Consider the following 25,043-nt stretch of genomic DNA (forward strand, 5'->3'; position numbering starts at 1 on the left):
AGGTCAGATGAAGACAACTCCCTTGAGGTATGTTTTTATACACAGGTACAAGTAAGTTACACATCACTCACTCCCGGCATATCTGGTGGCTGCCCTCTGACATACCTAGTATCTTGTACATGGGAATTCGATCACTATCTATCAGTTTAGACCATCCTGAGCCTGCAGCGGTATGTTCCTGTTATCTGTGTGTGAGTGGAGGCGGGGGGGGGGGGGAGGGGGAGAGAGGAGGGTGTTGGTACCAAGATGTTTCCCTCTGGAATCTGTTTGTAGCCTGTGCCTGGCACCATTAGCCCTCTTTGTGACAGATTCTGTTAGCAAAGCCTGCTTCTTACTAACAGCTTAACTTTGCTTTTATATTAGCATCTTGATCATTGATCCTAGGCCTTAGGCCTCATACTAGACCTGGGATCCCTGGGCTTATGTTGCAGGCATTTATCTTACCACAGGGGCTACGTCTAGACCAGTGGTCCCCAACCATTTAAGGTTGCCGTGTGCCGGGGGCGTGGCCGTTTGTCCGGCGAGCGCCAGAGGGCGGGCCCCCCCTCCATAGCCGTGGGCGGGACCCCCCCCCCATAGCCGCGTGCCCGGGGCCGGTGCCCCCTCCAAGGGCTGCGTGCCCGGGGCTGGAGCCGTGCGCCCCCCCCCCTCCAAGTGCCATGTGCCCGGGCCTGGTGCCCCCCCCCAAAGCTCTGCGCACCCGGGGCCGGCGCTCCCCACATGCACCGCGTGCCCAGAGTGCGGGCGGTCAATCCGCGGTGCTCCCGGGGCCTGCGCTCACTGTGCGCCATGTGCCCCGGGCCAGGCCAGCCCCGAGCACTTGGCGGGCGCACACAAATGCCCCGTGTTGGGGACCCCTGGGCACCGTGTTGGGGACCACTGGTCTAGACTGGCATGATTTTCCGCAAATGCTTTTAATGGAAACGTTTTTCCGTTAAAGGCATTTGCAGAAAAGAGCGTCTAGATTGGCACAGACGCTTTTGCACAAAAGCACTTTTTGCAGAAAAGCGTCCGTGCCAATCTAGATGCGGTTTTGCACAAGAAAGCCCCGATCGCCATTTTCGCCATTGGGGCTTTTTTTGCACAAAACAGTTTTAAGCTGTCTACACTGGCCCTCTTGTGCAAAAGCATTTGTGCAAGAGGGCTTTTTCCTGAGCAGGAGCAGCATAGTATTTGCGCAAGAACACTGACAATCTTACATTAGATCGTCAATGTTCTTGTGCAAATTCAAGTGGCCAGTGTAGACAACTGGCAAGTTTTTCCGCAAAAGCACCTGCTTTTGCAGAAAAACTTGCCAGTCTAGACGCAGCCAGGAAGTATATCTACAGGCCTAATCTGGCCCCTGTCATGTTAGCATGTGAGCGTCACACAATCCTCGGGGTATGTGTCCTCACTGGAAATACTGTTTGTAGAGCTTACTGCAGAAAAATATGGTTTTTAACCAGGAAACTTGACAGGTAACTTTCTCAGTGAACATTTTTTGACAGACTCTAATAATAGTCTGTCTAGTTCCTCTTAGAACAGGGCTACCCAACACATGGCCCGTGGGCCGCCTGCGGTGCAGTTTGGGTTTGCAGTGTGGTTTGGGTTGATATATGTTTTAGTAGTTACATTCCTGGAGTGTTGTGAAGCCAAAACAAAAAAGGAGTCAATATAATGGTCTTCTGTTGATATGCATTTTAGTGGTTAAATTCCTGGACTGTCATTGCTCATTAAAAGTGCTGTCATATGGGTGGAAATTGGGTAAATGTTGCATTTTATTAATATCAGGAGAACTGACATAAATGGGGCCTGCATATTGTGTAGTCTCGCCTTAATCTTTGTATTCATGCCCATCAGTGTGAAAGAAGCTATTTGCATATATTTGCATGTGTATGCAACCACACTTACGTTGCAGCCTCAGCACGTGCTGTGAATATCAGTGTGGCCCCTGGGGCTTTCAAAGTTGAGTAGCCCTGTCTTAGAATGTAAACGCTTCAGGCTTGGTTGCTCCATATTTGTACAGTGCCTAGCACAACGTGACCCTGGCTGATAATTGGGCTCCAAGGTGGTACAGCATCCTGGAGGGTAATAATAATAAATCTGTAGAACTGGAAGCCGTTTGAAATGTCCGCAATATTCTCCATCGGCGGGGCCGACAGCCACCGTGGGCCCGAGGGAAATTGTCTCCTTTGCCCTGACCCTTCCCTTCCCCCTCCCCTCTTCTGTCGGCGGGCCTGTTCTCCATCGGGGATGGACATGGAGGCCGGAGAAGGCTTTCGCTACTAAGGGCTGCCCTGCACAGAAATATTGGATAGACCCCTCTGCATTTTTCAGGGCTATAAAATGCGACACTTCTGAGCAACATAGTTAAGCCAATTTATGGCCCCATATAGGCATCTGTCAGGGTTCCCTCTAAGTGGTGCAGCAGCCCAGCTTCACAGGTGATTAATCAGCCCCACCCTGTGCAGGGAGCCCTGAGCCTCTGACTGGGTGGGGCTAATTAATCACCTGTGAAGTTGGGCTGCCCCGCAGCTTAGGATGCATCCACACTGCACCGTTTTTCCGGAATAACGGCCATTATTCCTGAAAAACAATACTAGTGTCCCCACAGCGATTGCGTTATTTCAAAAGAAAATCGAAATAACAGAGGGCTTTTTCCGACATTGGTAAATCTCATTCCACAAGGAATATGGCCTCTTCCGAAAAAACTCTTTCGGAAGAGGGTGTGAGTGGACACTCCTCTGCTGCTATGTCAAAATAGCTCCTCCCCAGGGTTATTCCTCCCCAGTGCCTCGTGGGGCTCTAAATTGAGATAGCACGTCCACATTAGGGGAGCCTGCCTCAGACTCATTTTTAGGCTTCCGTGTTGTATGGACGCTCTATTTCGAAATAAGCTCTTCCGGAAGCTATCTTCCATAAGAGCTTTTTCCGAAATAAGCTTTCAGTGTAGATGTACCCTTAGAGGGAACACTGGCAGCTACACCCTTGTAATGTGTCCGGGGGGAGGAGGAGGTGGATCTCCTAGGAGCATACGTAATCCGCCTCTCCAAGAGGCTGTAGCTACATTAAGAATTCTTCCATCAGCCTAGTGCTCTCAATTCCAGGGGTTAGGTGGGGTTAAGTATGCCTCTCCCCTGTGTGTGTTTTTTCACACCCCAGAACAACATGGCTGGGTTGACTGAGCTGTTTAGAGTCCAGTAAAGCCTAAAATGTTTCTGTGGCCACTCAGTATAAGACTTTAATCTTACATGCTCACCCTGAGGTTTATGCAGAGGAATGGAAGCTGCCTGACAGAGCATGGACCTGGGATGCTCTTTAAACACAAGTTACCCCCCTCTGATTCATAGCAGCTATATAGAGAATTCCACACATCACGTGAAAAAGCCTGTGAGTGGAGCTGTTTAAATATGGATATAAACATCGTGGCTACGTCTAGACTGGCATGATTTTCCGGAAATGCTTTTAACAGAAAAGTTTTCTGTTAAAAGCATTTGCGGAAAAGAGCGTCTAGATTGGCGGAAAAGCATCCGCTTTTTTGCGGAAAAGCGTCCGTGGCCAATCTAGACGCACTTTTGCGCAAAAAAGTCCCGATTACCATTTTCGTGATCGGGGCTTTTTTGCGCAAAACAAATCTGAGCTGTCTACACTGGCCCTTTTGCGCAAAAGTTTTGCACAAAAGGGATTTTTGCCCGAACCGGAGCAGCATAGTATTTCCGCAAGAAGCACTGATTTCTTACAGTAGGAAGTCAGTGCTTTTGCGGAAATTCAAGCGGCCAGTGTAGACAGCTGGCAAGTTTTTCCGGAAAAGTGGCTGATTTTCTGGAAAAACTGGCCAGTCTAGACACAGCCTGTGTGTTTTGAGCTGAACCCAAAGTGAATTTGTTTGAATTTTTTGGCAAATGGAAATGTCGGAAAGTAAATTCATTTTGGGCTAAACAAAACATTTCATTTTAGCAAAGTCAAAACATTCTGTTCGTTGTGACTGTTTTAAAACTTTCCAAATGAAATTGAAGGAAATTTTGAAACAAAAAGGCTCGTGGAACTGAAACACTGAAAAATTCTGATTTTTTTCAGAACGCTTTGGTTGTGGTTTTCTATTGAAACGATTCAGCAAAACCAGCCCAAACCTGCAAAATGTTTCTGTGTTGCTGATTCTGCCTTTTTTGCTTCCAGAAAAGTTTTGCATGAAAATGTTTGCCCAGCTCCAGGTGCAAGGTGCTGCCATCAAAACCATCTTCTTGCATTTCCTCGGAGGCCCACAACCCATGACCTCACAATCCCAATTCTACCTGCTGTTACCCACGTGAAAATTAGGGCTAAGACAAGAATCAAACCTCCCAGCTCCTTCACTTAGTAAATCAAACAGCATAGGCTCAACAGAGTTACTCCCCAGCCTCAGCTGTCAGTGCAGGGGACCAGTATGCACGCACATTAGGGAGATGGGGCATGTACCACTCTCAGCCAGCCTGCATGGTCCTTGGGCTTCAGGGACCACATTTTCAGAACTGCTCAGCGCAAGATTTCAAAGGACTCAGCACCATGGCTGGTGCTAGAGTTCCCACTGCAGCTTTCGTGCCAGGGATGGCCAGGATTTCAGCAAGCTTTGCAAATAGATTTTTTTTTTAAACCCAAAAATCTGTTTTGATTTGAATCCAATAGAAATTAGAACAAACATTGCAGAAAAAAAACCACACATCGCACATGTTTTACCTTGCTGTTTGTATAAAAGTAACAAAGCCAAAAACCAACAAAAAGTTTCCTTTAAACCCAAACAAAATTTGTGTTTCGTCAAAAACTTGGACCAGTTGAGATAATATGGATTTTTTTACAGACACTTTCATATTATTCGAAAAGCATTTCATTAAAAAACCATTTCGATCAAAAATGTTGGCCTAGCCATCACTTAGCCCCTGATCATGTTACATTAAGGCAATCTCTTTCCATGCACTTGCTTTCTCAGTCATGCATGATTCCCTGGGGGTGCTGCTAGAATTTCAATTCATAAAGGTCAAATTAACAACATCAGCATTTCTTTCCCTTTCAGTCTCGCACATCTTTCACGCGGAGATAGACATTCCAAGCCAAGGAACTAAATTGGGATTTCAGAGACGGGTGATGAAAACGATTAGAAGTCTGGAAAAAATTCTAGCCAAGAGAGAGTGAACCATTTAGTGTAGAAAGCAGATGAATAAGAACTTTCCTGAACACAAAAATTGTGCCTCTTTCACAGGCTTATTTAGCGCAGTTCAACTCCCCTACTGTGAAGTGCTTATACTGGCATTGCTTTTTCCCTATAAGGGGAGAACCTGTTGGAGATACACAAAGTAATGACTGGGCTTGAGAAAATCAATCCAGCATTTCCCATTCACCCTGTCTCACAATAAGAGCACCACCACAATCTCCTTTTCAAGGCATTCCAGCCTCTTAAATGTATTTAGCCTCCAGAGCCCCCTGGGAGGCAAGGCAGGGCTGTTACCCCCAGGCTGTGTCTACACTGGGCCACTTATTCCGGAAAATCAGCCGCTTTTCCGGAATAAGCTGCGAGCTGTCTACACTGGCCCTTGAATTTCCGGAAAAGCAACGACGCTCTACTGTACAAAATCAGCCGCTATTCCGGAAAAACTATTCTGCTCCCGCTCGGGCATAAGTCCTTATTCCAGAACACTGTTCCGGAAAAGGGCCAGTGTAGACAGCCCAGTAGTCTTTTCCGGAAAAAAGCCCCGATCGCGAAAATGGCGATCGGGGCTCTTTTCCGGAAAAGCGCGTCTACATTGGCCACAGACGCTTTTCCGGAAAAAGGGCTTTTCCGGAAAAGCAGCCTGCCAATGTAGATGCTCCTTTTCCAAAAAAACTGAAAACGGAATAGTATTCCGTTTTAAGCAGTTCCGGAAATTCATGCCAGTGTAGACACAGCCCCAGTGTTCAGATGGGGAATAGAGTTTCAGAGAGGATGTATCAGGCCCAAAGTCACAGAGAAACCAGGTGGAGCAGGGCTTAGAACCCAGGTCTCCCAAGTCTTTGAGTGGCACCTGCATTATGAAACTATAAACTGGTGCGCTTCTCCGCCTCTGAACACTTCTTCCACAGCACCTTTTGGTGGGCGTGTGTGTGCGGCACACACCCCCTGCTGGGCTCCCTGCAGTTGGGAGAGGGGTATAGCAATCTGGGAGTAGCAGCCTCCCACAGGCTCCCCGCCCATAAGTCACAGCAGGGTGGTCACTTGTGACAGCCCCTGGCCATGCTAAGCGAGTGGCTGCTGGGTATACCAGGCCCTGGAGGGGGGACGGTTTGGGGCAGGGTGGGGTGGTTGTAATAGGAGCATGTTTGGCCTCTCCCTGGCAGCCGGACTGGGTGGGGAGCAGGACAAAGCTATATCCCACGTGGCGGATGCTGGGTCACACCTGGTGGCTGACTCAGGAGGAACCCAGCTGGAGAGGTGGCAGAGGGGACCACTCTGCCCCCGCCCAGGCCCTGAGGCAGGGACCAAGCATGCTGGAGGCAAGTGCAGAAGGAGAAAGACAGATCTCCTCTCCCACCTACCCCCAACCCTGGCAGGCCAAGTGAAATCAGGGTGGGTCCCTTGACCCCTCATGCCTCCCACATATTGCCTATGGCAAGGAGCCATATAAATACCTATGCTCCATATAGAGAAGGTGGGGAGATGTTAAATGGTAGGAAAGAGAGGGGAGATGGTCTGAGCTTACACGGTCTGGCCCAGTCTGGCAGAGCCAGCCGGAACTCCTGCTCGTTGATAATCCTCCGCTGAGATCTGTCAGTTTTTAATTCATTTCATCTGGGCCCACATTCATTTTGTGTAGTGCTAATTCCTGAATCAGAAAGTCGTGAGGTACCTTGTCAAACGCCTTCTGGAAATGTAAGTGTATTATATCAACACAGCTGCCTTTATCAACCACGCTTGGAACCTTCTCACAGAACAATAGCAAGTCTGTCTGACAAGATCTAAATTCCATGAAAACTATGTTGGCTGATATTAATTATATTTCCATCCTCCTTTCACTCTTTATTGGTAGAGCACCATATCAGCCATTCCATTATAATGCCGGGAATCAATGTCAAGCAGTATAAACCTTTAGTTATTCAGGTCAGCCTGTTTACCCTCCACAGATATTCTGCATTGTTCAGTGGCCAGTGATTTCTCATTTTTCTGTGCTGCATCATGCAAATCTCACACCTCCTAGCTCAGTCATGCAGGCAAGTTTCCTGTTTTACTATCGGGAAACTGAGGCACAGTGTGGTTACATGGGATCTACTCAAGATCACATGGCAACTCAAAATTACCACCATGATTATTTCCTAAGGAATGAGTATCCTATGGTTGCTATAGCAATGTAAACATTCACAAAAGCAGAGTAACAATTAAAAACATCTTACCACTGAAAAATATGGAATTGTTCCCAAAACACTGAACACTTTTACAATTCCTATGTAGCACAACTGGGGGATTATTTTTGTCTGCAATAATTTTTTTGTAAAATCAACATTTTTGCTGATTTTTTAGCTTTCTGGATTTTCAGCAACAAATGGAAAACCAGCAAAGAGTCCATTTTTTTAGGTTTTCAATTAAAACCGATTTTTTTTTCTCACAAAAATTTGTATTTTGTCAAAAATTTAAGTTTGGGTCAATTTTTTCGGGGGGGGGGGCAGCTTTATTTACATATAGTGTGAGAGAAGTGTAGGTACATGAGTATGAGTGGTAAAATCTCCAGTTGCATCCATGGCTCACCCACAATGCACTTCAGCTACCAAGATACACTTGAGTCTCTTCTGATCTTACATCAGCAAAAGTATGTCCTGTTCTGTTCATTCCCTCTGGGGCACCGGGCATTGGCCACTGTCAGCAGAAAGGATGCTGGGCTAGAGGGACCACTGGCTGTTCTTAAATCCTATACAGAATTGAGATAACTGAGCTCAGATTCATGCTCATAGTACTTGAGATGTGGCGCTACTGAAAGCAAGTTAGAAAAGAATGGAACCACTCATGTCAGCCCAGTGTCTCTTCAATATCCATAAGTGCTTTGCCCTAAACTACGCAAACACCTTTCAAGGTCTATTGCAAAGTCTGCTGCAGGATGTTAATTACTGAATTATGTTGACATGACACAGAGAAATCGGTTTTGCATCTAATCCTCAGATGTAACAAAGACATATTTTGCAACAGAACATCCTGTACTATGTTAAAAAATATATATAAATAACTCCGCAATCTGGCCTCAATAAAGCTAACTTAACACACTCTGCCTTCATTAGCCGTATTAGCCATGGCCCTGACAGAACTGATTTCCTGTATAATCCCACAGTTACTGAGCATTAAACTCACACCCAGAAAAAGAGGTCAGACTTGAAGCCACCCTTAAAATTTGATGTTGAATTATTCCATCTGCCTTGCACCGAAAATCTTTTAACGCAGGAAGTGTTATGCACATAGCACGATGGGGGCAGGATTATTTTGAGCAACAAAAGACACATGATTGATCCTGGATGCTTTGAATGGACTCCAGCCAATGAATGTGCCCAAACCATCAGGAGCCAAATTGTGCCTCTCTTGCTCTACCGGTTGTGCTCGATGATGCAGTGCTTGCAAAAACTGAATAGGACCCCGTGGGGGGACTGGAGAGGCGGGTCCAAGAGAAGCCAGACCTGCTGATTCTTTCCATGTGTGCCATGAGCTGGTGGGCTGGGTTATAGAACAACTACTGGCATCAAATGAATTAATATAACTGTATAACTGCCTGTTAACCATGCAGCTGCCCGCTTGCCCTACCTGAACTTGAACACTAAATCACCTGGAACAAAACTATTAATACAATCGAGGTGGCAAGGGAGGCTGTGAACATGGTAACCCCACAACAGAAAGGATCCTCCATGCCATAGGATGGACACCTTGTTATTCTTTCAATGTATAAATGATTTTCTTTTTGCTTATTCTATGGACCTGGAGGCTGTAGAGCACAGAGACCTTCCACCAGGGCTCAGCTTCAAGTTCCTTGGCCCATTCTGTTCTTGGCCACATTTTCAGAATGGGTTTTATAACAGGAGCAGCAACCACAGCTGGTCAAAAAAAATGATCAAAACTCCTTTTCAACAAAAAAAATGGCTTTTTCAACTAAACAAAATTTGTCATGAAAATTATCTGCCTTCCTTGAAAATTTTGTGGGGATTAAAAAAACCCAAAAGATCTTTATTTGAGTATGTTTCCACAGTGCCTTGTGGGAGTTTGTAATTCAGATACCTTATGTATTCATTATCTTTCAAGAGCCAGGTTTCATGCCTGGACTACATCTCCCATGATGCACCACAGCCAGAGACTCCCAAGACACCACTGTCTCCTTTCATGAGTGGGTTGACCATGTTGCATCATAGGAAACGTAGTCTGAGCAAGGCATGTGCCTTATAGAGGAGAATGGGAACATGAAGAAAGTGAACTACAACTCCCATGAGGCAATTGCAGCACACTTGCCTAATTGAAATATTTTGGTATTTGTGTGCATGCACACACACTGTTTTCCAGACAGCTCCAAACATAACCAACGACTGCTCCAGAGGAAGAAATCCTCCTGTGTGCTGTGAGGGCCTAATAGGACACAAGGCCTCTGGGCATGGGGTGCAGCAAGCAGCTGGAATGGGAAGTGGTATGCAGCCGGGGATGGGGATGGGAATAGGATACTGTGAGTAGTTCACATGTCCCACCAGCAACAAATCCCCAGGCCCACTATAGCCCCTTGCTCTGTTCACCAAGGGTGCTGCTGGTGGGAGCTCCATGCAGTTAACTTTGGGGGCTCTGTTAATCCTCTCCCCCCTCTCTCCCAGGTCTCCAGTGCAACGCATCAATAGACTTGATCGGTACATGCTGGCCCCGGAGCGCCGCGGGGCAGCTGGTGGCCCGCCCTTGCCCCGAATACTTCTACGGCGTCCGATACAACACCACAAGTAAGGCACGTGGGTCTGACGGGGCAAAGGGCGGGGGGACAGGAAGGGAGCAGCAGCACCAGCAGCCCTGATCCTGGAGGGAGGGACAGGGGGAGTCAGTTGCAAACACACCTGGGTACGACAGGGCAGCAGGGCAAATGGAAAACCCCATTCATGGGCACCAAGCAACTTCAGTTTCGTATGCGGTGGGCAAAGGCACTTGCGTGTGAACCCGGGAATAGTGGGGCTGCTCCCTGTTCTCACAGTGCCGAAGGCAGGGACAGCAGAGGCTTCAGGTCGCCTGCTGGCTGCTGCAGGGGTCTGAAGGGAACCCAGCCACTCCATGCAGGGTACCCTATGGGAACAGTGCCCAACTGGCTCAGGCCTGCAGAGTCTAGTACCCTGCCTCTGGCAGATACTTCAGGGGAAGATGCAAAAAAGCCTACAATGGGTAGATGTGCCCCAGCATTAGGGTATCTAATAGTCAGTGATTGGTTTTAACCTTGGACCATGAGGTCTAATATCAGTTCCCTGCTACTGCTAGCATTAAAGGGGATAATGTGGGTAACTGTGTTATCATGTAAATGCCGAGGCCTCTTTTGGATTATGCTAAGATTTTGGCCTCAAGAGCGTCCTGTGGGAGTGAGTTCCACAGGCTAATCCCCTTATACGAAAAAATATTTCCTTTGGCCTGTTTTGAATTTGCCACCTTTTGATTACATCAACGGTTTCCTTGTTCTTGAGGAGACAGTGAGAACAGAAACACCAGATCTACATTCACTAGCACATCCATCCCCATTGTGAAAACCATGGGCCTCCATGCTCTGACACGTGGCTAGCGCTAGCCACAGCCTGTCACAGATGCAGAGTCTGAGACTTTAAAGCTAGAAGGGAGCAGCAGATCATCTAGTCAGAGCTCCTGCGTTGTGCAGGCCACCAGCACCCGCACACTAAGCCCAATACCCAAAATGAGACCAAAATATTGCAGCTCAGCAGAATGGCGCGTGGGGACCAGGAGGCCACGGCAGTGCTTCCAGTAGTTCCAAGCATCATGGCAACTCCTGTCACATGTGATGAACATCATTGTCCCTTGCTGCTATATAGTCCTTTCCTTTCATAGGTCTCACAGCACTTGACAAAGGAGTTCAGCAGCAATCTCTCCATTTTACAGATGGGGAACACTTGAGTCTTGCCCCCTAATCTGTCCCCTTTCTGGAGTGCCATTCACTCTGAGTGCTTCCACAGGCATGGCTCCCCAGAAAAGGATGGTTTAGAAAAAAGACTCAGTTTCCCTGTCTGTAAAATGGGGTTAATGCTGCTGAATGCCTTTGGAGGCTGGCATTGATGCCCTCCAGTGCTGCACTTAGAGAGAGGAAGGATGGCACTGGGGTTACAACACTCACCGAGGCCTCTAAAGAACTGGGGTTGAGTTCCTGCTTTACTACAGCTTGGTTTTACACAGAGGCTGTGTCTAGACTGGCAAGTTTTTCCACAAAAGCAGCTGCTTTAGTGGAAAAACTTGCCAGCTGTCTACACTGGCCGCTTGAATTTCCACAAGAACACTGATGATCTCATGTAAGAAATCAGTGCTTCTTGCGGAAATACTATGCTGCTCCCGTTCGGGTAAAAGTCCTTTTGTGCAAAAGCTTTTGCACAAAAGGGCCAGTGTAGACAGCTCAGATTTGTTTTGCACAAAAAAGCCCCAATTGCGAAAATGGCGATCGGGGCTTTTTTGCGCAAAAGCGCGTCTAGATTGGCACGGACGCTTTTCCACAAAAAGTGCTTTTGCGGAAAAGCATCCGTGCCAATCTAGACGCTCTTTTCCGCAAATGCAAAAAAACGTTTCCGTTAAAAGCATTTGCGGAAAATCATGCCAGTGTAGACGTAGCCAGAGAGGTTCAGGTTTGTGTGATATTCAGATAGCATGGTGACAGAGCCAGATAAGCATGGTAGGTGCTTGAGAGACAGAGTAGTAGGCTATTATCTGAAGTACCTGGGCCAGCCTAGGGTGAAGTATATAAACATGTGGGTAGAAAGCTGGTCTGCCCCCTGTTTTTAGGAATTCTCACATCTTTCCACAGAGAAAAGGAAAGTGCAAATGCTCCAAGCTCTCTCAGCCATAAGGGCCTCTCGTTCTCAGCAGCACACTACTGATTGCAGGCACCACGGGCGGTTGGTGAAGCTTCTACTTCGGGAGTCAATAGCTTCCCAGCCCAGGCCCCACCCCTTCCCAGCCAGGCCCCTCCCCTTCCCAGCCCAGGCTCCTCCCCCTTTCCACCGTCTCCCTCCGGATCCTGTGTCCCTGCTCACTGCATGCTAGTCCCCTTCCAGCCAAATCCCTGAACCCCAGCAAGTTATTTTTGGGAAGAAAAACCTCCACTTGTCTGCAATTTCTTTCTCAACAAAATGGAGCATGTGCCAGACATGCAGAAGGTACCTAATTAACACCACTACATTTGGGCAAATTGCTCCAGCATCACACAAGGGGAGGAGGAGTCATCCCATAAAGTCCCAATCGGAAGTCCCCTGTAATCCACGAATAATGTAGAAAGATTTTCAGATTGTAAAAAACGCTTTGCAAAATTGCACTTCTTAGCACTTTCCATCTGATGACGTCAAAACACCCAACTAAAACCAATGAATTTACACAGGCACCTGTGAGGCAGACAAGTGTTATTATTATCCCTTTTTTCAGATGGAGAAACTGAGGCACGGGATAATTAAGTTCCTTATCCACTGGTGGGTTTTTTTAATCTGTGGAAAAACTCCTCTCGAGACCAAGCCTTAAATGATGGGTTCACTGTCACACTGGAAGTCTGTGACAGGAAGGCCATTAAGAAAACCCCTCATCTTCACATTGCTAGCAAAGGGGAGCACAGGCTGCATTACGGTGGGGAGATCACCTGAAACCCCAGCTTCCCCCAGTACAGGAACTTGGCAGTGAGCCTTCACCTGACAGTAATGCAGTGTAAGGGCTGGCCCTGGCCCTGCTCCTGCTCCTGCTCCTCTCTACTAGGCCTACCAGGAGTAGCAGGGCAGGCTCAGCCCAGCATGAGACAAGTGTGAAGGGGTTATTGTAGGGGGGATCCGGGTGTAGGACCGTCTGGGTGTGGGGGGCTCAGTGAGAGATCTGAGTGCACGGGGCCCAGAGGGGGGGGTTCGGGTGTAGGGGCAATGGCGAGGAGTCGAGGGGAGGTGGGGTGTGGTCTGGGGTCCAGGTGCTGAGGAAGTGGGAAGGGGGTCCAGGTGCAACTTTCTGGGGCTCAGTGGGCTGGGAGTGTGGGGAGTTTGTTGGATGAGTCCAGGTTTAGGGGAGCAGGGCTTGTGGGGGGGAGGGTTAGATGGGCCTGCTGAACCGGGGAGCCCCAGCTGCTGCTGAGCAGACACAGCCTGTCATACTCCTGTCCCCCCCGCCAACCCAGCGATGCCTCATCCCCTTTTCTTCTCACCCTCCTCTCCTCATTCCTCATTCCTTCCCCATGGCCTCTTCCCCCACCTCCTTATCGCCCCTCCTTCATTCCCCTCACTCCCCATTCCTTCCCCATGTCCCCTTCCCCCCACCTCCTCACCCCCCTTCCCTCATTCCCTCAACTCCACTGCAGAGCACAGAAAACAGGAAGCCTGTGGGGACAAGACAAGAAGGTGGGGGAGGAGGGTTGGATCAGGCAGGTATCTCTGCAGGGCTCGTTGAGCGAGGCAATCCCACCACCACTCCACCTACTAGCAAGGGGAGAGGGACTATGGGGAGCCCGTGTGGGGAGGGGGCCAGGGGAGAAGAGTTCCCAGCAGCAGGCTCAGTAGCAGCTAGGCTGGGGAAGTGAAACCAAATCCACCCCCACTCCACACAGGGAAACTGCAAAGGAGGAGAAGGAGGAAGCCCACTTTGCCCCCCTGGGCTCAGGTGCGGGGAGGATGGGCACTGGATGGGGAAGGGTCCTGAGCAGGAGCAGAACCCAGCAGCACAGGGCCAGAAATCCTCCTGCAGGCTGCAAACAGCAGGGAGAGCCCTGTGCCCAGAACTTCTCAGGTGATTATTCAGCCCCACCTGGTCAGTCAGCCCCAGGCAAGCCCTGAACCTCTGAGTGGGTGGGGCTGATTAATCACCTGTGAAGTCAGGGTGCAGTTTCCAGAGGGTGGGGTAGGGGCAGCAGCCCTGGGCTCCTGGACACAGCAACTGTGTCTAGACTGGCAAGTTTTTCCGCAAAATCAGCTGATTTTGCGGAAAAACTTGCCAGCTGTCTAGACTGGCCGCTTGAATTTCCACAAGAACACTTTTGCTTTTGCAAATGCAGATGATTTTGCGGAAAAGCATCCTGCCAATCTAGACGCGCTTTTCCGCAAATGCTTTTAAGGGAAAACGTTTCCATTAAAAGCATTTCCGGAAAATCATGCCAGTGTAGATGTAGCCAGCTAGTTTTTCATTCCCTGCCTCAATGCTAAGGGAGTGAGGGAAAAGTGCTTGCAATCCGTGCATGCCTCTTGCACCTGGGCTGGTGAAGGGAGCTCATTCCCCTCATGCCCTTCGCATCCAGGAAATGGGATGAAAAACTAGCCGTGTCCCGAAGCTCACGCCCCCCCCCCCACACACACACCCTCCCAAAACGACACCTTTGCTGTGAAACTGGGCTGTCCAGCAGCTTAGAGGGACACTGCTTGTGACTAATTGGAGCCTTGTGTCTGTGCCAGGCAGGTTATGGGGTGGGCTGCTGAGGAGGCTCCCTGCTGCTCTGCCTTCCCAGCTGCCCTGGAACCTACTTGAACCCCAGTAAACATCCCACTGCAGCCCCATGTGGCAGCTGCAGGCAGGGAGAGGAAGGGCAGGGAAGCTTTGGGTAGGCTGTGCCTTGTTTTGCCTTTCAGACCAGACACCCATGGCCAGTGAAGCAGGACAGGTGCCAAAGGGAATTGTTTTCTGCTTATTCTTGTTCGCAACGTTTTAATGAAAATCACTTGAAAATGGCTGGTGATATTTGCTGGGCTCCAGAGCTTGGGAGAGGGGAAGAAAACCCTCAAGTCTGGTTAATAGCTCCAGGATGGAGAAGGGGATCCTTTCTCCCCTTAAAAATGGTGATAATTGTCACCTCTGGCTCTCCCAGGGAAGGGAACACTGGGTTTATATTTTGCTAATGATCTTAAGCGGTGTGATTATCGTGATTGTACACAAGGTGTTATGTTTAATGATTTAATGATGAGGCCACCTTTGTGATGTCAGCTAGTTGTCATGGGGACTTTCCCCGCAAGGCTTCTTCTCAAGGCCGCCTCGATTTGTTTGTTTGATCTCTGGGGTGACTTCACTGCTGGGAAGGAAGCATGGCTCAGGGAAATTGAGCTGGTTTCTTTCCTCCTGCCTCCTCTGCTTTGATGTCTTCCTCGTTCGGTAAAGATTATAACAGCCCCTCACTCATGGCCTTGCAGCCCGGCCCCACTAGCGATCGTCTCCAGTGTCAGAGCGGGACAGGCTCCCAGACAAAGGGCTGTGCAGAGATGTGAGGGATACTGCTCACATTTTCCTATTGCTTTCATGTCCATTGGGTCCTCATTTCCTTCAAGAGCTAAATTTACTCCAGGTGAGCAATAGGGTGAGCCTTGGTAATGTCAGAGCTCTCTATTTATGGGAGATCTCCATTACCTTAGGATCAGAGCCCCTCATCATCTTCATCCCGACCACCCCTCTGGCAGGTCGGGCAGTGCTGTGGTCTCCAGTTTACAGATGGAAAAGAGAGGCCACAGGGTGACCCTGATGACAGTGGAAAGTACAGATGTGGTCTCCTCACCTCAAAAAAGATATTTTGGCCTTGGAAAGGGTTCAGAAAAGGGCAACTAAAATGATTAGGGGTTTGGAACAGGTCCCATATCAGGAGAGGTTAAAGTGACTGGGACTTTTCAGTTTAGAAAAGAGGAGACTGAGGGGGATATGATAGAGGTCTATAAAATCATGAGTGGTGTGGAGAGGGCCGATAAAGAAAAGTTATTTATTAGTTCCCTAAATAGAAGAACTAGAGGACACCAAATGAAATTAATGGGTAGCAGGTTTAAAACTAATAAAAGAAAGTTCTTCTTCACACAGCGTGTAGTCAACCTGTGGAACTCCTTGCCAGAGGAGGCTGTGAAGGCTAGGACTATAATAGAGTTTAAAGAGAAGCTAGATAATTTCATGGAGGTTAGGTCCATAAAAGGCTATTAGCCAGGGGATAAAATGGTGTCCTTGGCCTCTGTTTGTCAGAGGCTGGAGAGGGATGGCAGGAGACAAATCGCTTGATCATTGTCTTCAGTCCACCCTCTCTGGGGCACCTGGTGCTGGCCACTGTCGGCAGACAGGATACTGGGCTAGATGGACCTTTGGTCTGACCCAGTACGGCCGTTCTTATATTCTTATGTTCTTATGAAAGCAGAAGTTAGGAACCCGGGTGTAGGCAAGTCTGAGGCTGGAACCTGGACCCGTGCACCAGCCTTCCACATCCCCAGCAGCTGGACATTTCTCCCCGGCGCTGAGCATCTTGGGTCTGCGGAGCAGGGCTGGGCGTCTTCCATGAGGTTTGCGACCTCCACTCGGGCGTGGAGGCCATGGGGACTCCCAGCAACAGCGCCGCTTGTGTGAGGCCTTTGAAGAAGCCAGTGTAGCAAGAGGCCCAACGTGAAGAAGTGACTGCTGTGAGCCTGGTTGGCATGTTGTGTGACTGCCCAAGTTACACTCCAGCAGGGCCAGCCTTAAGATTGATTGGGCCCTACGCAGTACAATCAAACTGGTGGCCTTATGCCGAATGGCAGCCGGCAGGGGGAGCTTGATGATTTTTTAGAGATGTGATTTTAGAATCTTCAGCAACACACCAATAAAATATTTTAAAGCAAATTATGAACTGAGCTCCTGTCGAGTAACCCAGTAAATTCAGAAGCTGGCAGCATATACCTGGGATTGGCGATGCCTGTTCAATGACTTCATTCCCAGTTGAATGGCTCTTTCACAGCTTCAGTGTCCTGCTGATCGCTCTGGCAGGCTTGTCACTTGTAAGTTAACTAGCTTCTCTCTGGAGGAAGCAGAGCCACAGAGCAGGGAGAGTGGGTAGGTAGGCATTAAGACCCAGTGGTGCCCTGGATTTTCAGGTGCCCTACGCAGCCACACATTCTGCGTGTGAGTAAGGACGGCCAGGACCCCGATCCAGCAAATGCAAGTTGCTCCTATTTGACCATATAGTTCTATGAACATGGATTTTATGGCAAGACGAGACCAGTCTGATGAGCCAATCTGACCCCCTGCGTAACACAGGCCAGGAAACTGCCCCAAAATAATTCCTAGTGCTCCTCTCACATCACTGGCTCCCCTGGCCTTGTGGCAGGGCTTCCAGGTGGTGCCCATGGAATGCCACCAGGGTTGGTGGGAAACGTTTTATCGATGGAGCTTCAGGGGTGTGACTAAATGACAAAGTTTCACTACAAGCAAGTGCTTTCCATTCAAAAATCTCATCACAAACATTCTGGGCTGAAAACTGATGTTTTGGGGTCAGCTAAACATTTTCTTCTGTTTGATTTTTGGATGGAAACGTCCGCATTTTCCATGGGGGAAAAAAAAAAGCCCAGTCCTTCACCAGCTCTAAATGTGAGCTGAGAGAGAGTGCCTCAATCCTATTTGAAAATTAGGCTTAGGCACCCAAATCAGTAAGGCCTTGCAGTGCTGACACAGCAACAGCGACATAACTTTCCAAATCTGGGTCCGAAGGCTGACTCACACAGCTCCTGGCAGCAACCCCTCCCTCTCAGATCGACAGTGTCCAGTTTGCACTGGAAATAACTGTGTCAACATTGCCACTGGGGCTCTGAAGCCGAGGTAGGGGGTGAGCTTCAGAGCCTTAATTCAGCAGCTACACAGCCATTTTTACAGCACTAACACAAGCCCTGTAAGGCCCATTCTACAGCCCACCAGTGGTATAGACTTACCCTAAGTGACTTATAGAATCCTAGGGCTGGAAGAAACCTCAGGAGTCATCAAGTCCAGCCCCCTGCCCAAAGCAGGACCAATCCCAACTCCATCATCCCAGCCAGGGCTTTGTCAAGCCAGGACTTAAACACCTCTAGGGATGGAGATTCCACCCCCTCCCCAGGGAACCCATCCCAGTGCTTCCCACTCTCCTAGGGAAACAGTTTTTCCTAATATCGAACCTAGACCTCACCGACTGCAACTTGAGCCCATTGCTTCTCATTCCATCATCTGTCACCACTGAGAACAGCCTCTTTGGAACCCCCTTCAGCTAGCTGAAAGTTGCTATCAAATCCCTCCTCACTCTTCTGTAGACAAAACAAGCCCAGATCCCTCAGCCCTTCCTCATAAGTCATGTGCTCCAGACCCCTAGTAATGTTTGTCGCCTCCACTGGACCTTCTCCCAGGAAAGACAATTAAGGAATTCATCTGCAAACACCTGGAAGATAACAAGGTGATAGGTAACAGCCATTATGGATTTGTAAAGAACAAATCACGTCAAACCAATCTGATAGCTTTCTTTGATAGGATAAGAAGTTTTCTGGATAAGGGAGAAGCGGTGGATGTGGTGTACCTAGACTTTAGTAAGGCATTTGATTTGATCACGCATGATCTTCTTATCAATAAACTAGGCAAATACAACTTAGATGGAGCTACTATAAGATGGATGCATAACTGGCTGGATAACCGTACTCAGAGAGGGTATGTCTACACTACCCCACTAGTTCGAACTAGCGGGGTAATGTAGGCATACCGCACTTGCAAATGAAGCCCAGGATTTGAATTTCCCGGGCTTCATTTGCATAAGCCGGCCGGCGCCATTTTTAAATCCCAGCTAGTTCGAACCCCGTGCCGCGCGGCTACACGTGGCACGGAGTAGCTAGTTCGGATTAGGTTTCCTAATCCGAACTAGCTGTACTCCTCATTCCAGCTGTACTCCTCATTCCAAGCCTAATCCGAACTAGCTACTCCGTGCCGCGTGTAGCCGCGCGGCACGGGGTTCGAACTAACCGGGATTTAAAAATGGCGGCGCCCGGCTTATGCAAATGAAGCCCGGGAAATTCAAATCCCGGGCTTCATTTGCAAGTGCGGTATGCCTACATTACCCTCCTAGTTTGAATTAGGAGGGTAGTGTAGACATACCCAGAGTAGTTATTAACAGTTCACAATACTGCTGGAAGGAACAAGTGGGGTTCCGCAGGGGTCTGTTTTGGGACCGGTTCTGTTCAATATCTTCATCAACAATTTAGATATTGGCATAGAGAGTACGGTTATTAAGTTTGCAGATGATACCAAGCTAGGAGGGGTTGCAACTGCTTTGGAGAATAGAGTCATAATTCAAAATGATCTGGACAAACTGAAGAAATGGTCTGAGGTAAACAGGATGAAGTGTAATAAGGACAAATGGAAAGTGCTCCACTTAGGAAGGAGCAACCAGCTTCACACATACAGAATGGGAAGTGTCTGTCTAGGAAGGAATACTGCAGAAAGGGATCCAGGGGTCATAGTGGACCACAAGCTAAATATGAGTCAACAGTGTGATGCTGTTGCAAAAAAAGCAAACACAATTCTGGGATGCATTAACAGGAGTGTTGTGAGTAAGACACAAGAAGTCATTCTTCTGCTCTACTCTGCACTCATTAGGCCTCAATTGGAGTATTGTGTCCAGTTCTGGGTACCGCATTTCAAGAAAGATGTGAAGAAATTGGAGAAAGTCCAGAGAAAAGCAACTAGAATGATTAAAGGTCTAGAGAACATGACCTGTGAAGGAAGACTGAAAGAATTGGGCTTGTTTAGTTTGGAAAGGAGAAGACTGAGAGAGGACATGAGAGCGGTTTTCAGGTATCTAAAAATAATTTTCTTTGGCCTCTGAGGATGGGACAAGAAGCAATGGGCTTAAACTGTAGCAAGGGAGGTTGAGCTTGGATATTAGGAAAAACTTCCTAACTGTCAGGGTGGTTAAACACTGGAATAAAGTGCCTGGGGGGGGGCGGGATGGAATTTCCATCTCTGAAGATATTTAAGAGCAGGTTAGATACACTTCTATCAGGGATGGTCTAGATGGTCCTGGGTCCTGTTGTGAGGGCAGGGGACTGGATCTGATAACCTCTCAAAGTCCCTTCCAGTTCTAGTGTTCTATGGTTCTCCAGTGTATCCACATCTATTCTGTAATGGGGGGCCCAGAACTGGACGAGGTATTCAAGATGTGGCCTCACCTGTGCCGAATAAAGGGGAATAACACTTCTCTAGATCTGCTGGCAATGCTCCTCCTAATGCACCCTAATATGCTATTCGCCTTCTTGGCTACAAGGGCACACTGTTGTCTCAAATCCAGCTTCTCATCCACTGTAATCCCCATGGTCCTTTTCTGCCCAACTGCTGCTTAGCTGTTACAGGTCCCAAGCCTGTAACAATGCCTGGGATTCTTCCATCCCAAGTGCAGGACTCTACACTTGTCCTTGTTGAACCTGAACAGATTTCTTTTGACTCAATATTCCAATTTGTCTGTGTCACTCTGGCCCCTATCCCTGCCCTCCAACGTATCTACCTCTCCCCCTAGTTTAGTGTCATCTGCAAACTTGCTGAGGGTACAATCCATCCCTTCATCCAGGTCGTTACTAAAGATGTCAAACAAAACTGGCCCCAGAACTGAGCCCTGGGGCACTCTGCTTGAAACCAACCAGACATCGGGCCGTTGATCACTACCGATTGAGCCCGACAATCTAGGCAGCTTTCCAGCCACCGTACAGTCCATTTCTCCAATCCATGCTTCCTTTACTTGCTGGCAAGAATATTGTGGGAGACCATTGTGACGTAGTGGGGGTGCTGTCTGCTTTTGTGATCCTATGCCTCTCTGCAGGGCTCTGGGAGTCTGTCTGTGCAGGGCCCAGCGGGGGATGGGAGTACTCTGAGCCAAGACAAATAGACAACGGCCCAGCTGCTTCACACCTGGCCAGGGGAAGGAGTCTGGAGAAAGGGAGGGGTATGTCTGCCTGGGGGGAGGGAGTGACCCGTGGCTGGGAGAAGGGGCAGTCTGAGGGAGGAAGATGAGCAAGGTGGTCTAAAGCCAGGACCCCTCCCCCCCAGGAGGGATAAGACTTTCCGCTCTCAGTGTAACCTGCTACCATCGCCTGTGTCCCTGAGAACCCATAAAGCCTTCTACTCTACTGAAACAAAAACCAGGACTATGTAGCACTAAAGGGTACATCTAGACTACAGGCTTTTGTCGACAGAAGTTTTGTCGACAGATACTGTCGACAAAACTTCTGTCGACAAAGAGCGTCTACACTACTTTCAGTTCTGTCGACAAAGCAAGCTGCTTTGTCGACATGGTAGTGTAGACGCAAAGGACAGTTTACATGCAATAACGCCTTCTGTCGACAGAAACTCTGTTGACAAAAGGGGTACGTCTACACTACATGCCTCTGTCGGCAGAGGCATGTAGATTTGTTTGTTCAGCAAAGGTAAATGAAGCCGCGATTTAAATGATCGCGGCTTCATTTACATTTACATGGCTGCCGCGCTGAGCCGACAAACAGCTGATCAGCTGTTTGTTGGCTCGCCGCTAGTCTGGACGTTCCCCCTGTTGACATCAAAGCCCTTTGTCGGCAGCCCCGGTAAACCTCATTCCACGAGGAATAACGGGGCTTCCGACAAAGGGCTTTGATGTCGACAGGGGGAACGTCCAGACTAGCGGCGAGCCGACAAACAGCTGATCAGCTGTTTGTCGGCTCAGCGCGGCAGCCATGTAAATGTAAATGAAGCCGCGATCATTTAAATCACAGCTTCATTTACCTTTGCCTACAACCCTAATCTACATGCCTCTGCTGACAGAGGCATGTAGTCTAGACACAGCCAAGGAGTTATGCCTCGTAAAATGAGGTTTACCAGCGTCGACAAAACTGCTGGGTTCTGTCGACGTTATGTCAACAGAACTCAGTGGTAGTGTAGACGCAGATATAGTTTTGTCGACAAAACTCTGTAGTCTAGACACACCCTTAAAGACTAACAAGATGGTTTATTAGGTGATGAGCTTTCGTGGGCCAGACCCACTTCCTCAGATCAAATAGTGGAAGAAAATTGTCACAACCATATATACCAAAGGATACAATTTAAAAAATGAACACATATGAAAAGGACAAATCACATTTCAGAACAGAAGGGGGATGGGGTAGGGGGAGGTAAATGTCTGTGAGCTAATGATATTAGAGGTGATAATTGGGGAAGCTATCTTCTTCTTGGTCTGGCCCACGAAAGCTCATCACCTAATAAACCATCTTGTTAGTCTTTAAAGTGCTACACAGTCCTGTATTTTGTTTCAGCTACACCAGACTAACACGGCTACATTTCTATCACTATTCCACTCTACTGGCTGACTGAGAGTCACATCTGGCTGCGGATGGGCGTGTAGGGTTGGGGGCTTTCCGATGTATCGTCACAACCATATAAAAAACTTAGCTAAAGTCAAGATATATCACGTCCACTGACTTCCCCGTGTCCACAGAGTTACCTAGTCGCAGAAGGCAATAAGTTTGGTCATGCATAACTTGCCCTTGATGAATCCATGTTGACTTTTCCTGATCACTTTCCCCTCTTCCAAGTGCTTCAAAATGGATTCCTTGAGGATCCCCTCCATGATTTTTCCGGGGACTGAGGTGAGGCTGAGCAGTCTATAGTTCCCTGGATCGTCCTTCCCTTTTTTAAAGATGAGCATCACATTTGCCTTTTTCCAATCGTCTGGGACCTCCCCCAATCACCATGAGTTTTCCAAGATAATGGCCAGAGGTTCTGCAATCACATCCGCCAACTCCCTCAGCACCCTTGGGTGCATTATAACTGGACCCATGGATTTGTGTATGTCCAGCTTTTCCAAATAGTTCTTGTCTGTGAAAAACTTAACAACAAATGGTCTAGTAGCAGTTTAAAGACTAACAAAACACGTAGATGGTATCATGAGCTTTCGTGGGCAAAACCCACTTCGTCAGATGACCAAGTACAAGCGATCCTGAACTCAACCGTTTTTTGTTTTAAGTTTTTCCTGTTACAGACTAACTCAGCTACCCTTCTGAGGCTACTTCTAGACTGCATCCCTCTATTGACAGAGGGATGCAAATCAAGCACATAGAAATTGCTAATGACGCAGGGATTTAAATATTCCACGCTTCATTAGCATAAACATGTCTGCTGCTTTTTTCGAAACGGAGTTTTTTCGAAAAAAAATGGCAGTCTGAATGCGGATCTGTCGAAAATAAACCCTTTTTCAACAGATCCTGTATTCCTCAAACAAAAATCTCCATTTTGAAAAAAAGCAGCAGCCATGTTTATGCTAATGAAGGCTCTTTAAATCCCTGCTTCATTAGCAGTTTAGATGTGCCTAATCTACTTTTCTCTGTCGACAGAGAGGTGTAGTCTAGACATACCCTGGAGCTCTTGTCTGTGAAGACAGAGAAAAAAAAAACATTGAGTACTTCGGCTTTTCCCACATCACCTGTCACTAGGTTACCTCCCTCATCCAGTAAGGGTCCCACACCCTTTCTGATCACCCTCTTATTGCTAACATGCCTGTAGAAACTTCTCTTGTTACCCTTCATACCCTTGTTAGCTTCAATTCCAATTGCACTTTGGCCTTCAGGATTACACCCCTGCATTCTCCAGCAATAGATTTATACTCCTCCCTAGTCATCTGTCCAAGTTTCCACTTCTTGTAAGCTTCCTTTTTGTGTTTAAGCTCACCAAGGATTTCCCCGGTAAGCCAAGCTGATCACCTACCATATTTGCTTTTCTTTTCTTACTGCGCATTGGGATGGTTTGTTCCTGTGCCTTCAATGAGGCTTCTTTAAATACAGCCAGTTCTCCTGGACTCCTTTCCCCTTCATGTTAGCATCCCAGGGGATCCTGTCCATCAGTTCCCTGAGGGACTCAAAGGCTGCTTTTCTGAAGTCCAGGATGTGTATTTTGCTGCTCTCCTTTCTTCCTTTGGTCAGGATCCTGATTTCAACCTCACTGATCCCGGGCTCCAGGTGGCACTGCCACTTTGAAACGCCACATGGAGCCCGGGCTCTGGGGGGAAGTCCCTAGCTGACCTTGGGCTCCATGCAGCGCTTTTGCCCTAGGGCTGTTGCTACACTTCAAAGGCAGAGGCGCCCTATCGACTAATTGAATAGTCGATGCAAAATGCTTTGACTATTCAATTAGTCAATTACTCGCAATTAACATTCCTGTTAAGTTCCTCGACGGGTGCATATAGCTGAGGGTGCTGGTTCTGGCAGCTGGTGCTTGCATTCCTGGACTTGCTTACTCTCTCTCCCCCACTCCATGGCCTGCCCACACAATAGCTTCTCCACCACTTCGTCCTTCAGCACCTCCTGGCATCTGGCACTCTTAGCATTCATGTGCCCATCTGTCAGCACTTTGCAATCGAATGCTAGTGACCTGCTGCAGTTAGCGGTTGTCAGGAAACCTGTGTTTAGCTCCCAGCCATGTGAATCTGTGTGTGTGTGTGTGTGTGTGTGTGTGTGTGTGTGTGTGTGTGTGTGTGTGTGTGGCAGGGTGGGAGCAGAGCAGGCATGGGATTTGGGGAAGAGCTGGAGTGAGGGCACAGGGGAGGGAAGTCTTGGGCCCTGCACCCTCCTAAGGGCAGCAGTGTCTGTCAATGCATCTCGAATATACAGTACCTGGTTATTACAGTCCTGGGTCTCTCCTGGACTGATCTGAGTTCCCGTGTTGAATTATGCTGTGAAGAAACCTGCTACCATTGCTCATTAGCACTGGCGGCCTTTGAGGAGAAATGTGGCCATTAGGGCTGTCAATTAATTGCACTTAATACATGTGATTAAGGTAAAACAAATTAGCTGGATTTTTTACAAACTATGGCAAGTAATTGCTGTTTTAACTGCACTGCTAAGCGATAATAGGATCAATGTCCCGCTAAGCTTTTGTGTCCTTGTGCAAAAAAAATGTTGTTACCTGCAGGTGATGTGCGACATACCGCCTCCATGAAGGTGCATGTAACCAAATCCATCCTGCACGTGGACAGTCCATCGGTGGAGGGGTGGAGCCAAAGGTTTCAGGGAGTTAGAGGAGGCTCCGAGTTGGGGGATGAGGGCTCTGGCTGGGGGTGCAGGCATGAGATGTTTGGGGTGCAGACGAGGGCTCCTGGCTG

At 48.3% G+C, this 25,043-nt stretch overlaps 1 protein-coding gene across 1 annotated transcript in view; it reads left to right on the forward strand.

The window, feature by feature from the left end:
• LOC102445239 (corticotropin-releasing factor receptor 1) overlaps positions 1–25,043 on the forward strand; it is a 108,148-nt gene that overhangs the window by 38,206 nt on the left and 44,899 nt on the right. The window contains exon 3 of the mRNA XM_075911382.1: positions 9,811–9,930. Coding sequence (XP_075767497.1) covers positions 9,811–9,930 — 120 coding nt within the window. The remainder of the gene's footprint in view (positions 1–9,810; positions 9,931–25,043) is intronic.

The sequence above is a fragment of the Pelodiscus sinensis genome, chromosome 29 (genome assembly GCF_049634645.1).
Source record: "Pelodiscus sinensis isolate JC-2024 chromosome 29, ASM4963464v1, whole genome shotgun sequence".
NCBI classification, from domain to species: domain Eukaryota; kingdom Metazoa; phylum Chordata; order Testudines; family Trionychidae; genus Pelodiscus; species Pelodiscus sinensis.